Source organism: Dipodomys spectabilis, unplaced genomic scaffold, assembly GCF_019054845.1.
Source record: "Dipodomys spectabilis isolate Male_0828 unplaced genomic scaffold, ASM1905484v1 ptg000042l, whole genome shotgun sequence".
Taxonomy (NCBI): domain Eukaryota; kingdom Metazoa; phylum Chordata; class Mammalia; order Rodentia; family Heteromyidae; genus Dipodomys; species Dipodomys spectabilis.
In genome coordinates this window covers 3,915,281-3,929,839 of record NW_024870719.1, presented here as the reverse complement: position 1 = coordinate 3,929,839, position 14,559 = coordinate 3,915,281, and the positions used below count along the sequence as shown (strand labels likewise).

Below are 14,559 nucleotides of genomic sequence, written 5' to 3'. Positions count from 1 at the left end.
CTGCAAAGTGTAGACATGCTGTGTGTGAGGTACACACTAGAGCAGATGCACTTACCTTAGCCGGTTTAGTGGGTCCTCCAGTGGGTCCTCCTTTCTAATAATAGGGAATGATTTGAAGACTTTACTGAGATGTCATTATTTACCATGCCTGCCCTTCCTTGTGCATTGCTTATTCCACACAGCTTGCGGATGCTCCTAATATAATTATTTTGATATTGCTTCTCTTGTTTGTTTCTAATAAATGCAGCATCACTCATCAGACAGACAGCTTCTGTGTGAAGGCACTCCTAAAGGACCCAACTGACCACCCATCCTTCTTTCCTATTTTAAAATATATGGGTAAAGTTTAATCATAGATTTGGAGCCTTTACTTTATTTTCTTGCTCCAGTGTCTCTGCAAAGTACCATGATCAGTGGCTGCAATCCGCCACTGATCATCTCCAATAAGAAGGATCTGAATGTTAGTAAACCTCATTGACTAGCACCTGATACTCCAAAACATTCTTCCCAAACTTTATTCTGGTATCATCCCTTTACACATCTTTTATGTAATTACAAACTTCTGAAAATCAAGACTTCGTCTTATTTCTTTGTAACACCTTACTCCTTCTCCTCCAACAGTGGTGTCCTTAATACATAGTACTGATCAAGAAGTCATGTTAACTGAATTCATGTGAACAGTTTGGAAATATTCTTTGATTAATTGTGGGGGGTGGGGGGAAGGAAAGAAATGACAACTAAAGAATGAACTGCCTATACTTTCAATAGCCAGATTATGAACTCCTGTTTGCACATATTATCTGAAGTTACAGATATCTTGGACATAGTGGAAGCCTTTAACCCGAGCAGTAATAAAGACATCGAGGTGGATTTTCTAGGCATTGGGATGCTCTGGCCTTGGTACAACTACTGATGGTTTCACAGTTCTGTCTAGGTCTACAGTCATACAACTGTGAGATGGATAGCTCAAGTGTTCAGCTGAGAAGCAGACACAGGCTTATGACAGGCTTTTACTTCTTTTCCCAATTACCGTCTCCTAATGCTCTCAGTCCTTCACGCACATTAAGCAACCAACTATTTGCTGTAAGCAGAGTAGTGTAGCATTTTCCTGGAGGAAACTCAGCATAGGCTGTGAAGGAAGGGTCTTTTCCCTCATTTCCCCATCCGAAAGGGCAGCTTTCCCTCTGTGGCCTTTGTTCCTTTCCCCAGCTGGAATGCTTCCTCTTCTCTGTTCTTTTTGCCTTTCTGAATCCCAGGAGGACCAGCTAAAAATCCCTTCCCCTTCCTGAAACCCTCCCCAGCCCTCTGTGGAAAGCAATAATTGCCCACCTTGAACACCTGGACCTCATAGTGCCCGCACTACTTTCACGTGTTTTCCTTTATGCTATCCATTATTTTCTCTTATATTTCTGTCTTGTGCTTTCTGAAAGTGAAAATAATGTCTTGGATTTTTGAAAAACCTTTAGCATCTTATATCATATGGCACACATTAAGAAAACACTGTAATTTATGAGAAAAACATTTAGAAAGGAATTTGATGAGGTAAATAATCTTAATGAAAGATTATTACAGATATTATAAACATCTATGTGCATATAATACTTTTATAATATTTCAAAACTCCTTTAAATAATTTCACTAAAAGAACAATTACTGAAGAGTCTTGGAAAATGTTTACAAAAATATTTCATACTCAGCAATTAGTATAGATTACAAATATGCAAATACATGGACAGAAATACTTATTTGAACTAGAATCAAAGCCTGTTTTAGAAATTGGTCTACAAGTTTCTCAGTTACTTTTTGTATAAATCTTTGCATATTTCCCCCATTATATATTGTCTGTGTTGTGTTAATTCATCTGAAGTGACAAATTACCTGGTTCATATTCCAGAAAAAGCCAGACATAGTGCATCTACCTGACCATCAAATCTTGTTCTTATTCTCAACAAAACATGCTGCTGAGTTTTCCAGGCTAATGGCACACCAAATGTATGTCTGGATCCAAAGCAGTTTAAATGATCTCTCTGTAATGATTCATGATCTTCTGATAAGTTCTGTACAATTTGCATTTAAGAGTGTAGTTCTTGGCAGTTACTGGTGACTCATACCTGTAATCCTACTCAGGAGGCTGAGATCTGAGGATCACAGTTTGAAGCCAACCCAGACAGAAGTCTGTGAGACTCTTATCTCCACTTAACCACCAAAAATGCCAGAAGTGGAGCACAAATGGTAGAAAGCTAGCCTTGAGCAAAAAACCTCAGGGACAATAGGTGCAAATTTGGTCCCCTTGAAACCACATTATAAAAGGGAATATTTGTTCTGGGCATTAGTGGCTCATGTCTGTAAGCTTAGCAACTCAGGAGGCTGAGATCTGAGAACTGCGGTTGAAAGGCAGCCTGATTAGGAAATTTGTGAAATTCATGAGAGTTTCACAATTAACCAGTAATAAACAAGAAGTAGAGGTGAGGCTCAAAAGGTAGAGTGTATTGAGCAAAAAAGGCTCAGGGATAGTGTCCACGTCCTGAGTTAAGCCCCACGACTGGCACCAAAAAAATATATCAATGACTAATTTAAGAAGATTTTATTGAAGTTTATAACTATGTTATAATTATTGATATTCATATCCTAAAATATTTAGAGGTTAATAAAAATATTTGCATATTTCTCTCAAATGTTTCAGATAAAAATAAGTCAATTTTTCACAAAGCTAAGGGACAGTGTCCAGGCCCTTGGTTCAAGTTCCAGGACTAACAAAAAAAAGTTTATATTTGTGACATTTGGAAGTATGGCAATAGTATGTATAAAGTTGGGGAATATTACTTGTGTTAAAGAAGATAAAGAGAAGGATATGTTGAATGCATCAACAAAAAATTATTAAAAAGAAAAAGTTTACTAAACATGCATCCATTCATGTCCAGGCATCATTCTCAGCCTTCAAAATTGCTCTCTACTCTATATTCCTTCAAATCCATCCAATCTGACAATAAATACTAACTTAGAGATTTGCATATGCCAAGAACTGTGTTAGACTCAACTGTCACATCTTCCCTGGGCAGATACTGTCTTATCCAACACATTTAGCAACTCCCCACTTTATGAAACCAAATGTAATTCAACTTTTGCTTTCTAGCTTATGATATATTCATTCCATTCATTTGCCCAACTGCTTCAAGCAAAGCAATATAGTTGCTCTTTTCAGTGATGTGTAAAAGTTTTTACCAAATTCCTTGAGGCTTAGAACTATAAAATATGTTATTCTTAGAAGTAGATGTTGTGTGCGTATCATAAAACCAACAATGTAGGGGGAAAAAATCTTGAACTAGATGTAACTAGCATTTTTGTAAAAATGCTTCACCAAAAATAAAAAGGAAGGGAGAAAGAAAGAGAAAGGGAGACAGGGAAAGATGGAGGGAGAGATAGAGGGAAAGAAAGAAAGAAAGAAAAAGAAGGAAGGAAAGAAGGAAAGAAAGAAGGAAGGAAATGTGGAATAGAATGGGAAAGAACCTTAAATTAGAATATAGGATAAAGAATTAAAAACCAAGAAATAGGCAGACTAAGAAAAACCAGAGAATGGAGAACAACTGGATATGTGGTAGAAATGAAAGTAGTTATTTTTTTTTTGTTTGTTTTTTGTTTTTGGAAGCAATCCTGAGGGAAACACAAAATAAAAAAGTTAAGATCTTCATGCTCAGGACTTCCACATTTGGGAGGTTAGAGTTCTGAAATGATCTCGCCTAAAAAGAAGGCAAAAAAGTTCTGCTTTCAGAAATAGGATTCATTTTTATTGAGCAACAGCCGTATAAAGAGAACTGTGATCACGCAAAGGCCCTATTCCATCATGAAATGACAATAATACATTATATAATAATAAAACCTAATAGACAGTCCCAACTTCTCCCTCCATTTGCAAGTGCCTGACTTCCAGAATTAATTCCAAGTTTAAAATCAGAATCCAAGTTAGGCCCCATTAGATTCTCGATGTTTTTAACCTTTATATTAAATAACCATCAAAGAATACTAATTAAGAGCTATAGTTATATTTTTTCATACACTTCTAAATTACATACAAAATAATATGACATCTGTGGATGGTTTCAAAAAAAAGTATAAATGCCTCAGGGTACATCTGTCTGGCTAAAAAACAGGTGAAAAATATCTATTAAAGTACAAAGTAATATACTATTAAAACTGTAGATATAAGGTCAATATTGTATAAAATAAATAAATTAATAAAATCTATAGTAAAAACTAGAATGTTTTAGATGAATCTGAAAAGGCTGATTTTCTAACATTTTAAAAGTGAGAAAAGCTATTTGGCAAAATCTTTAACTTAGATTTATTTTTAATTTTGTTTCTAGGTTTCAGCTTCAGAGATTTGCAACTGATCCAAATAGTTACAAAAGTTTAGGAGACAGCTTTCGGACAATTTACAAAACAGAGGGGTATGTATTCTTATATGTATGTGTGTAGACTATGCTAATATAGACATTATAATCAGTTCAACTTAACAAGTTTTTTGTTTGTTTTCCTAGTCTTGTTAGAAAAAATGCTTAAAAGTGTTTTTTCCCCCACTTCATTGTTTTTCCTGGTATGATTCAAAACTGATTATGTATAAAAACTACCAAAAAGATATTTCAAAAAATTTGATGACTGGATGTCAAATTTTGATTTATACGATTGAGGCTTTGAAAATTCTCTATTCTGAAACCATATAATAGCTCTTTGTTTCTTGGTATTTAAATATAATTCCCAAATAGGTTTGCACAGTTGTTTAAGAACATGCAAGCAAAGGATATCTCTGTCAAAATTGTATTTATCAAATTTAGTATCATATCTATTAAGTGATTATAGCAATAGAATATTTTGTTAATAGAAGCTAAAATTTTCTTTGCTGTATAGACTCAGTTTAAATGTATGTAGGATTATTTTTCTATATTAAATGTTATAATACTCAGCATAATATATTTGATTTTTAAAGCTTAATGTCTTGATTTTTAAAGTTTAATGTCTTGAGTGTTTTTTAACCACAATATAAAAGTCATTTTCTACTCAAAAGTTTGAAATTTTATTCTAGAATTCAAGGGGGTTGGTTTTAAGAAAAGAAGAAGAAAAGGCTGGTGCTAATCTATTTCTCACTCCTTAACAAGTAAAAAACTTCTTTTCTGAAGCTATTAGAATTTTTACCCTTAATATTCTAATCTTAACATGCTGAGTCCAATTTTTATAAGACAACTAGATAAAGAAATCATTCCTCAAGTTTTTAAATAATAATAAAATCTAGCATGTATTTAGTCTCAACATATATTAAGAATTCTCCTTACAACTCTGTGAAGTACATTCTATTCCAGTTGATAAAGTAGAGAAGACTTAAAGAAAATTAGGACATTTCACATATCTATGCAGAGGGGTAGGATTCAACTTTGGGTCGGACCCAAAGCCCATGCTTTTAAACACTGTACATCACTATCTTACTTACCAGATCATACTGCAAGTACTATTCATTTACAGTACTTACTGTACTATAAGTATAGTAATGTACTGTAAGTACTATTTATACTAGTCATTTATTTCAGTTAAACCTAAATATGGATATCTTCCCATGCCAGTATATATTGTGTGTGTGTGTGTGTGTTTTGAAAAGTTTATATATGCAAGAGAATTTACCGAATAAAGTAACAAATTATTGTCAGCAAAAATATGTGGTAGAAAGAAATAGAACGTAATTGGCACTTTTGCAATAAAGCTTGTGCTTGAAGGGAAAAGAGGAAAAATTAATTCTGGTGTCTTTGTGGCAAGCACCTATGAAAGAAGTTCACTTCCAAACATCATTTTTTTTTTACTTTTTATTTTTTTTTTGTAGAGGTGATGTACAAAGGGGTTATAGTTATATAAGTTAGATAATGACATTTTTCAAAAAAGTTTATTGTTATTGTAAAGGTTAGATAGAGGAGTTACAGTTACATAAGTCATATAATTAGTATGTTTCTTTCTGAACAATGTCCCCATACCCTTGCTATCTCCTAGATTTTCCCTTTCATCCCCACACACAAGTTGTATAGTCCACTACTGTATTTATTTAGCCTTTGTCCCACCATTTCTGTAACCCCCCTTCCTGCCTAAAGGCATATAAACAAACAAGACAAAAGGAACTAAAAACTAAAACAGCAACAAAGAAAAAAATTTCCACTTCCTCAAGTTCATTTCCATAAATATTATTATTGAGTGTTTTATTTTTTTTATTTTTTATTGTGAAAATACCGTACAGAGGGTTACAATTACATGGGCAAGGTAATGAGTGAATTTCTTATCAAGCATTATTGCCTCCTCCTTTGTTTCCCCTTCCCATCACTTCCCATCTCCTCCCTCATCCCCCCCAATAAATATTATTTTATGATCAGATCCATGTACCTATTGACTCCTCGTAATCCTCTCCTAATAATATTCTACTTTGATCTCGCTATATGAATACTTAGAGAAATGTATAATTTATCATGGCCCACTGTATTTTTTTTCTTTTTGGATGGTATCACCTCTTCCCTCACTGTCTCCCAGGTTTTTCCTCCCATCCCCACTCACAAGGAGCATGTTCATTTCCAAACATCATTTTTAAACACACATGGAACATAATAGATAATTATTTTGGATCTCCACCGTGTCAGTGTCATGCATCTCCTGATTAGCATCAAATGCTAGCATATTTTTATATCATAAAGTGTTATTTCTTTCATGAGTTGCCTATTTTTATCCTTTACACATTTCTCCTAGATTTTTTTTCAAATTGATTTCAGTATACTATGTATTACAGACAAAAATTATCTGTTATATAAAAATTGTAAACATTTCTCCTAATTCATCATTTGTCTTAAAACCCATAAACTCTTAGCCTTTCAGAAATTTATGACATTGTAGGTTGTGATTTTTGTTATCTTACCTACCTTGCCTTTGAGCTATGCAACAATGTCATGCTAAAAAACATAAAACAACAAAAGGATTATACTCTCCAATCCCAAGATTCTAATAATTTCTTCTATTTTTTTCATATATTTAATTTACCTAAGCATTTTTTTAAATGTCTAGTGTGGCAAATAGAAATTCATTTTGAAATGATTAATCAATTGTCCAAATATTACTTGTTGAAAAATCCATCCTTTCCTTACTAATCTTTTTCATATTTTAAACTTCTGTATCTATATCATCTAGACCGTCTATTCTGTTTCTCCATTTCCTATACTGTTTCACGTTATCTATCTCTATGCCAGTATTATACTCTCATAATTATTTTATCTTTACAGTATGTAGGGAATATGTAAAAACATGCCTTGTGGTATAAAGTTCAAATTCCTTCCAGTTTGCAGAGCCCTTTCTGGCATGACTCTTCCTTTCTCCAGGTTCATTCTCGTACACAGATATGCAATAGAACAATGCAAGCTGTTTGTAGTCTTCTAGTCTCTCCCACTTGCCTGGCTTTTGCATGTTCTGTGTTCCTGTACAACCCTGCCCCCTATCCACCCTCTTCATTCAAAGTGACCTCATTTTACCCTCCATCTTTGCTCTACCATATGCTGAATTATTTTTCCTTTCTCCTTCAATCCCTTCTTTTCCCTCCCTCTCTTTCTTCCGTCCTTCCTCCACTTCCTTGTCTTTTCTTTCTCTCTTCTTCTATACATACACTATATAAAGTATAATATACATGACCCTTTCTTCCCTCTCCCACTTGAAGAATGTAAAGTTTATGTCCCTAAAGATTATGTCTCATTCCACTCTGTATTACTAATGCTTATTTTAGGCACTGAGCAGATAGTCCATATATACTAAACACATGGAAAGCAAATCACCACAGTGACATTATAGTAGTCTAGAATCAAAGAAGGATACTAGCTCATTCTATAGTCTAACTTCTTTGAGGGTGTGATAGCTAAGTGCCACATATTTATATTTATAACTGGGGTAAATATTCGTACTTATTAATTCATGTTCCTTTCATATATATAATATAAGCTTAGAGAAGTCAGAATGTGTTATTATACTTTGTCATAGTGTGTTATCTAGTCAATAAAATGTTGCTTTCCAGTAAAACAGTCATGTCAGCACTGTCAAGTTCTGTAAACAGATATATTTGAATTGGATTTTGTGATTCCTTAGCCAGCCTTTTCATTTCATGTGTGTTTCTGCCTTGATGTAAAATACAAGCATATAGTATATGTGGTTTTTGCATAGTAACATTAGCCTTTTCTCATTACTGTATATATAATTGCTTCTAGAAAAATTAACATTTTTTTCTGAGTTTGAGGATGCTGTTAGCCAGAGGCCATAATCATAGAGCCCTAGTCATAGAAATAGAAACATTTCTAAAAATACAAAAGAAAATGTTACCTCTTAATTCTGATGCAGAGAAAGAGCCTTCTAGATACCTTCAGTTAAAGGCAACTAGAAAAGGAAAACTTTTCAGTATATGCTATGTTGACTTTTTTTTAGTAAAACAGATTCCTTTGGTTTTCTTATTTCATTTTTAGAATATATATTCTCAAGGAAGGCTTTTCTTGCTTTAGTACATAGAGGCCTGTAAATGGGATTGCACTCATCTTCATAATTAGCCTCTCCTAGTTTTTCTTATCCCTTCCAAATGGAAGATTTTGAAAACTGGGCCTATCTTGTTAAAAACACTAAAATCTGTTAATGTACTCCTTCACCAATCTCTCATTTCCCAACTGTAAGATTCACTTGTCCCCAAAAGCAATTATTCAACCACATGGTCTAAACCCCTTTATTTTTGCCTCTAAGATTCTCGATCGTCTTAAAAACTAAGATTGCATCTTTATTTCGTGATTTTCTGTTGGTGGTGGTGGTTATGGAGTGTGAACACAGGGCCTGGGCTGTCCGTGAGATCTTTTTACTCAAAGCTAGCGTTCTACCACTTTGAACCACAGCTCCACTGTGGCAAATCAGTGGTAAATCAGAAAAAAGAGTCTCACAAATAATACTCTTCTGCCTGGGCTGGCTTCAAACCTTGATCCTCAGATCCAAGCCTCCTGAGTAGCTAGACTTACAGCCTGAAGCGTGTATTTTTATTAATGACATAGTTCTTTTACTCTGGTTTTGTAGAGGTGAGATTAATTTGAGATTTAGAAGAGCCTTCCAAATTCTTCATAGTGATTTCGACTACATGGAATCCTCATACTTGGATTTTACCAGCAAGCCATTCTCTAATGTAATGCAGATGGGAGAACGCACAGAAAATCAATCGGGGAAAGCAACATGTTACTGTCACTGTTGAAAGGACTTCTATTTGTCATCATAATTCATCATCTTCTACTGATTTGACAGAAATAACTTAATCAATAGGTCTATCTACATGATAAAATGAGCCCAAAAGACATAAAGATAGACTCATTGGCTAGGAGATTCTAAAGATATTAAGTTTGGTCACTAGGAAAATGGTGGTTAGTTTCACTGTTAATCATGAATTCAAGAATGATGAGCACTTTCCTTTGCCTCTGAATATTTTATAAAAGCTTTCTCAGTCTCCTTTATACTTGTTATTCATTTAAGAAGAGTAACTGAACGCTTACCTGGCAAAAGAGATACCATGATCATAAAGGTGGTTTTCCCAGAATGAGATGTATCCATTGCTGACCCTTGCAGCTTCCCAAAATGTACATAAGTCCTGGTATTACAGGACTTATTCCCACTGTCTTCTGATTTTTTTAAAAAAGCATAGACAAATTCATAGACAAACATCTTTTTAAAACATCTTTATTTAAACCCCAGACAGTTTCCCCACCCCTACACCTCCATTTCAAGCACTCTAGTAGTCAGTTTTTCCTAAAACAAGGAGGAAAACAGAACTTCAAATATTCTGTAGCATGGGCAAAGAAAGATATTAAGGTATTTACTTCAGTGCACCATGTACCAAGCTAGGATTTTCCTTTCATGTCATCCTCAGCATGTTACTCATCTCATGGCAGTACAACATTATGTTTATATTTTTTGTGATTACACTAAATAATTGGCCCAAGGACTTATTAGTGAATATCACCTATCACTAATGACTAGATTTTATTACTAAAAAAAAACAAGTATAGAAGTAGTGGCCACTGAGCTCTAATTTTTAAATAGTCTATCATCTTTGGTATTTTATCCCTCAAAGCATACAGCAATCTAAAGCAGCTTTTGTCTCTTCCTTAAGTGAAATATGAAAGCTATGGAAGGCTAGTATATGTTCAGTCAACTAAACCTTGGAGATTTTGTGGCAGCCTCTGGCCACTCATACCCTCAATCCTTGCAGTCAACTACATAAGTTCATAGCTTTCACTCTGTCTGATCTCATTCTGTATGTTCTCTATTCTCTTAGGAGAATAATTCTTGGGCATTGGTTTGCTCAAGGCAAATAACTAAGAAATAACTAGGTCAGATTAAACTTCGTTTCAAATGAGAAACATGTTGATTGCTAGTGCCTTCAGAAACACGGTATTCTTCAAAAAGTATTGCTGTAGAAAATGTGTGGTTGCATGGGGGAGGGAGGGAATATTTGAACTGTGTTTAGTTTCACGATTTGTTTTCTGTAACTGCTGATGCTGTCCCAAGTATCATCTTACATTCAGACCACTTGGTGATTATAATATTTTCTAGTTAAATGACATTTAAGGCCTCATTTTATGAGCTCCAGCATAATTGGCTAATTTGGTAAACTCCAGATGTGTGAGATAATGTGCCACTCATTTAAGTGCCTTTCAGACGGCATAAATGGCATAGCCCCAGGAGGTATAATCACTCCCTCTTGTTTTCATTAAGTAAGGCAGAGAGTGAGTGGCTTGTGACACAGACAAAGGAAGTGGGATGTCTGCCCTCCCAATCAACAATTGGGTAAGATTTGGACATTTTCATTTTATCTATGGACTCACTCCAAGACCTTAGGCCAAAGTGTCTTAGTGGGTCTACTTCCTAAAAAGTGGTTTACTTAACCTAACATGGCTGGCTGATTTTAATGTACCCTCAGAAAATAGAATGACCTGCCATGATGGAAAATGCCCGGAGTAAAATGGTCATTGGAAAGCGTCCCTCACTCTCAGATGGAATTGAAGGGAAGTGTTGAGGTTGAAGAGACCAGAAAAGAGCTAACTTCCCACAGCCAGGAATTGTAGACATTTCAATTAACCACCTACGTCCTTATCCTCTAAATAAGTTCCAGTTTCAACAGGGCCTAGTAGTTGTTTCTGCTGATTTTTTTTTCCTCTCAAATAATAGAAACCAACACATGTACCAGGTATTATTAAGCTAGAGCATGGTGACTCATCTCTGGCATTACAGTTGCCCGATTCTAGAAGTGACCTCTTACCTGACTAGAGATCCAGTGAAGTTCACATCCAGCTGAGTCATCACTGAAATAGAACCTGTACTCCACCCCCCTGAAGTAATCTGCAGTGAAAAGCAGTTGTGTGCAGAGCATTTGATTTGCAAGCCGGTTTTATTCAAGTGAAATCTGTTTCTGGTGGTTGCCAGAGGTACTCTGTGACTTCTGTGTCGGTACCTAATTGCCTTCTCTCTCCTCCTTTTAATTTTACCAAACAGGTCATACCCAGTTGCGCTTCCAGAGTAGATCTTTATTTTTATGTCATAACCATGAACAAAGTACAGGTCCCAACTTTTCTCGTTCCCACACTGCAGCCCTGCCTGGACTTCTTTCTTAATGATGTTACAGCAAGTTTCATCTTTACCTCAAGAGAAAAGAAACAATGAAAAAGTTAGAGTGGATTAGAACCTGTAGACTAAACTAGAGTGACTGTATCTGGCAAGTTTTAGGACCAGAATATTGCATCCAAATAGATTGAGATTTTTTTTCTTCCTCCCAATCTCCTGTTTTAGAAGGCATGACAAGAGGTGCTCAATTCAAGAATGGATATACTATTACCATTCTGGAATGGTTGATGTTTCTTAGGGAAATGGTTTCATCTATGATTTGGTATTTCACACTCAGAATTTTTTTTTTTTTTTTTTTTTTTTTTGGGTCCGGTCGTAGGGCCTGAACTCTGGGCCTGGGCACTGTCCCTCAGCTCTTCAGCTCAAGGCTAGCACTCTACCACTTGAGCCACAGCACCACTTCCGGCTTTTTTTTCTTTTTGCTTATGTGGTGCTGAGGAATCGAACCCAGGGCCTCATGCATGCAAGGCAAGCGCTCTACCACTGAGCCACCTTCCCAGCCCCCTCAGAATTTTTTTTTTAGTTACAAAATGCTATCTGTTGTTATCCTCAGGAGATCTATCTGGGTAAGAGGATATACAAGTTCTTAGATGGTCTACTCCCTCAGGTGCATAACACATGCACATCCTTTCAAATGTTTGAAATAATCCCTAGATTACTTATAATATCTAATATAATATAATTGCAATGTAAATAGTTACATTGTATCATTTAGAGAAGAATGACAAAAAGAAATCTGTACATGTTCAGTACAGATGCGGTGTTCTTTAAAAAAATCATTAATTAGCATATGTTAGTTGTGTAAGGAGGAGGTTCATTGGGACATTTCCATACAAACATACAATGCACACCCAATTAATTCACTCCTTTTCTCTCCCTCATCCCCTTTCCCCCCTTAAAGCAATTTCAACAGGTTTCATTGTTCTATTTTCATTCATGAATGTAAAGTTCTTGGACCAAAGCCAGATGTTGGTGGCTCATGTCTGTAATCTTAGAGGCTAAGATCTGATGATTGCTGCAATTCACCACAAAAGAGCTGGAGGTGAAGCTGGGGCTCAAGTGGTAGTATACTAGCCTTGAGGAAAGCACCTCAGGTTCAGTGCCCAGGCCTTGAGTTCAAGCCCTAGAACCAGCACCAAAACACAACAATAAAAAAGTACTTGGACCATATTTATCCTCATTCATCCATTCTATTAGTCCTCCCTTTCCTACTGCTACTTACTCCCCAACGTAGCCAGTTTTACCTCCCTGTAATTCATTTTTAGCATATATTAATTGTACAAAGTGGTTTTGCGGTAATAACAATATTGAACAATAAGGGAGTTAGGAATGATAGGAAAGGAGAAAGCACCAGATGAGTTTAATCAAACTGAATGAAATAAATGCCCTAGTGACCATGGTGTGGCATCCACATTGCACATATACAAGTGTGTGTGTGTGTGTGTGTGTGTGTGTGTGTGTGTCACTGGAATTTGAACTTAGCACTTCACCCTTGCTAAGACAGGCACTTATCACTGAGCCATGCTTTCAGCCCAGAGATGCAATTTTTCTTAATGATTTTAGTTGAATCCCTGGACGTGGAACCTGTGAATGTAGAATGTCAAGAGTCATCTGTTTTACAGAAACTATACAATTTAACTAATAATTTAAAACTCACATTATGAGGCTAATGATTGGATTGATTTGGTTGCAAATGAAGGAGAAAAAGCAAGAAGCAAGAATAGCAAATAATAAGCATGGATTATTTTAGCATTAAAAATAAATAGGTCGTTGAACCATTGACACATTATTTGGCATCTAAGCCTTGCTGGATTTTTGTTATTGACTTCAGTAACACTGGGTGGTGTGTCAGAGCATATTCTCCCATCTTCACAATCAGAAAGCAGATGCTGAATTTCCAGGGCTCATACATGCTTCCAATGTCTCTGAGTTCTGTTTCAAAGTCAGAGATCTTTGCTCTGCCCACAGAGTGACCTTTAAAATCGTGTCAGCTCCTAGATCTTCCTGCTGTCATCACCACAGCGTATGAGCTGACAGTCACACCCCCAGCCTCGAACTAGCAATGCTTTCTGACTTACTGACTGGCTTTGGCAAGGACTTTACTGTGGCCTCAGAGTAAGTGAAAACATTTTCAATGATGTCAGCCCTTCATCAAGGCCTGATTAAGAGACCAAACACAGCCCCTCTCAACACATGGTTCTGTTGACAGGAAATAAAAAGAAGGACCATGTGTCTGGGGGAAGTATTCATCTTTCTGAAAAGCTGATATCTTATTCAGAGCCTGAGAGATGTCCCTTGGAAATATTTGCAGGCCTTTATCTTAATTTATTCTAGGTATCTGATGGGCTGTATGTTTAGTCACCTTGCAGAAAGAAATATGCCAAAACCAAAATGTACTCCCTAGTGATTGTAAAGCTAAACATTTTTAGATGAGAATGAGAAAGAAATCCTCATAAAAGCATTTTCTATCTGAGCTTGAGTCTCCCATTGTAGAAAGTAATTTGGATCTGATTTGGCAGATAGGTTTAAAGGAATTAATATTTTGTCTTCCTCATTGATTTCAATGTTTTGTACCAAGTTGTGTGACTTTAGCCATAGTTGTTACCCAAATCTTTTATGGAGGTGATTTGAAACAGGAGGAAAGGAGAGGAAATTGAGACACTTTAACAGTGATTATGTTTAAAACCATATTTTGGCCTTTTACTACTTGTAAAACATGTCCATCTGTATTATTGCATTTGGCACTTATGAGAACCCAAGCAGGTAGGAAGGTGGAAAATACAATTATATTTTTCTGGACAGGAAACTTAGAAGCGATGTTAAAGGATTGTTCAACATTCCCCAGCTGGTAATTATTGG

The 14,559-nt window shown here is 35.7% G+C and overlaps 1 protein-coding gene across 1 annotated transcript in view; it reads left to right on the top strand.

Annotated features, from left to right (window-relative positions):
- Positions 1–14,559, top strand: part of Slc25a21 (solute carrier family 25 member 21) — a 543,123-nt gene that overhangs the window by 397,199 nt on the left and 131,365 nt on the right. The window contains exon 5 of the mRNA XM_042677900.1: positions 4,362–4,445. Within this exon, the coding sequence (XP_042533834.1) occupies positions 4,362–4,445 (84 nt within the window). The remainder of the gene's footprint in view (positions 1–4,361; positions 4,446–14,559) is intronic.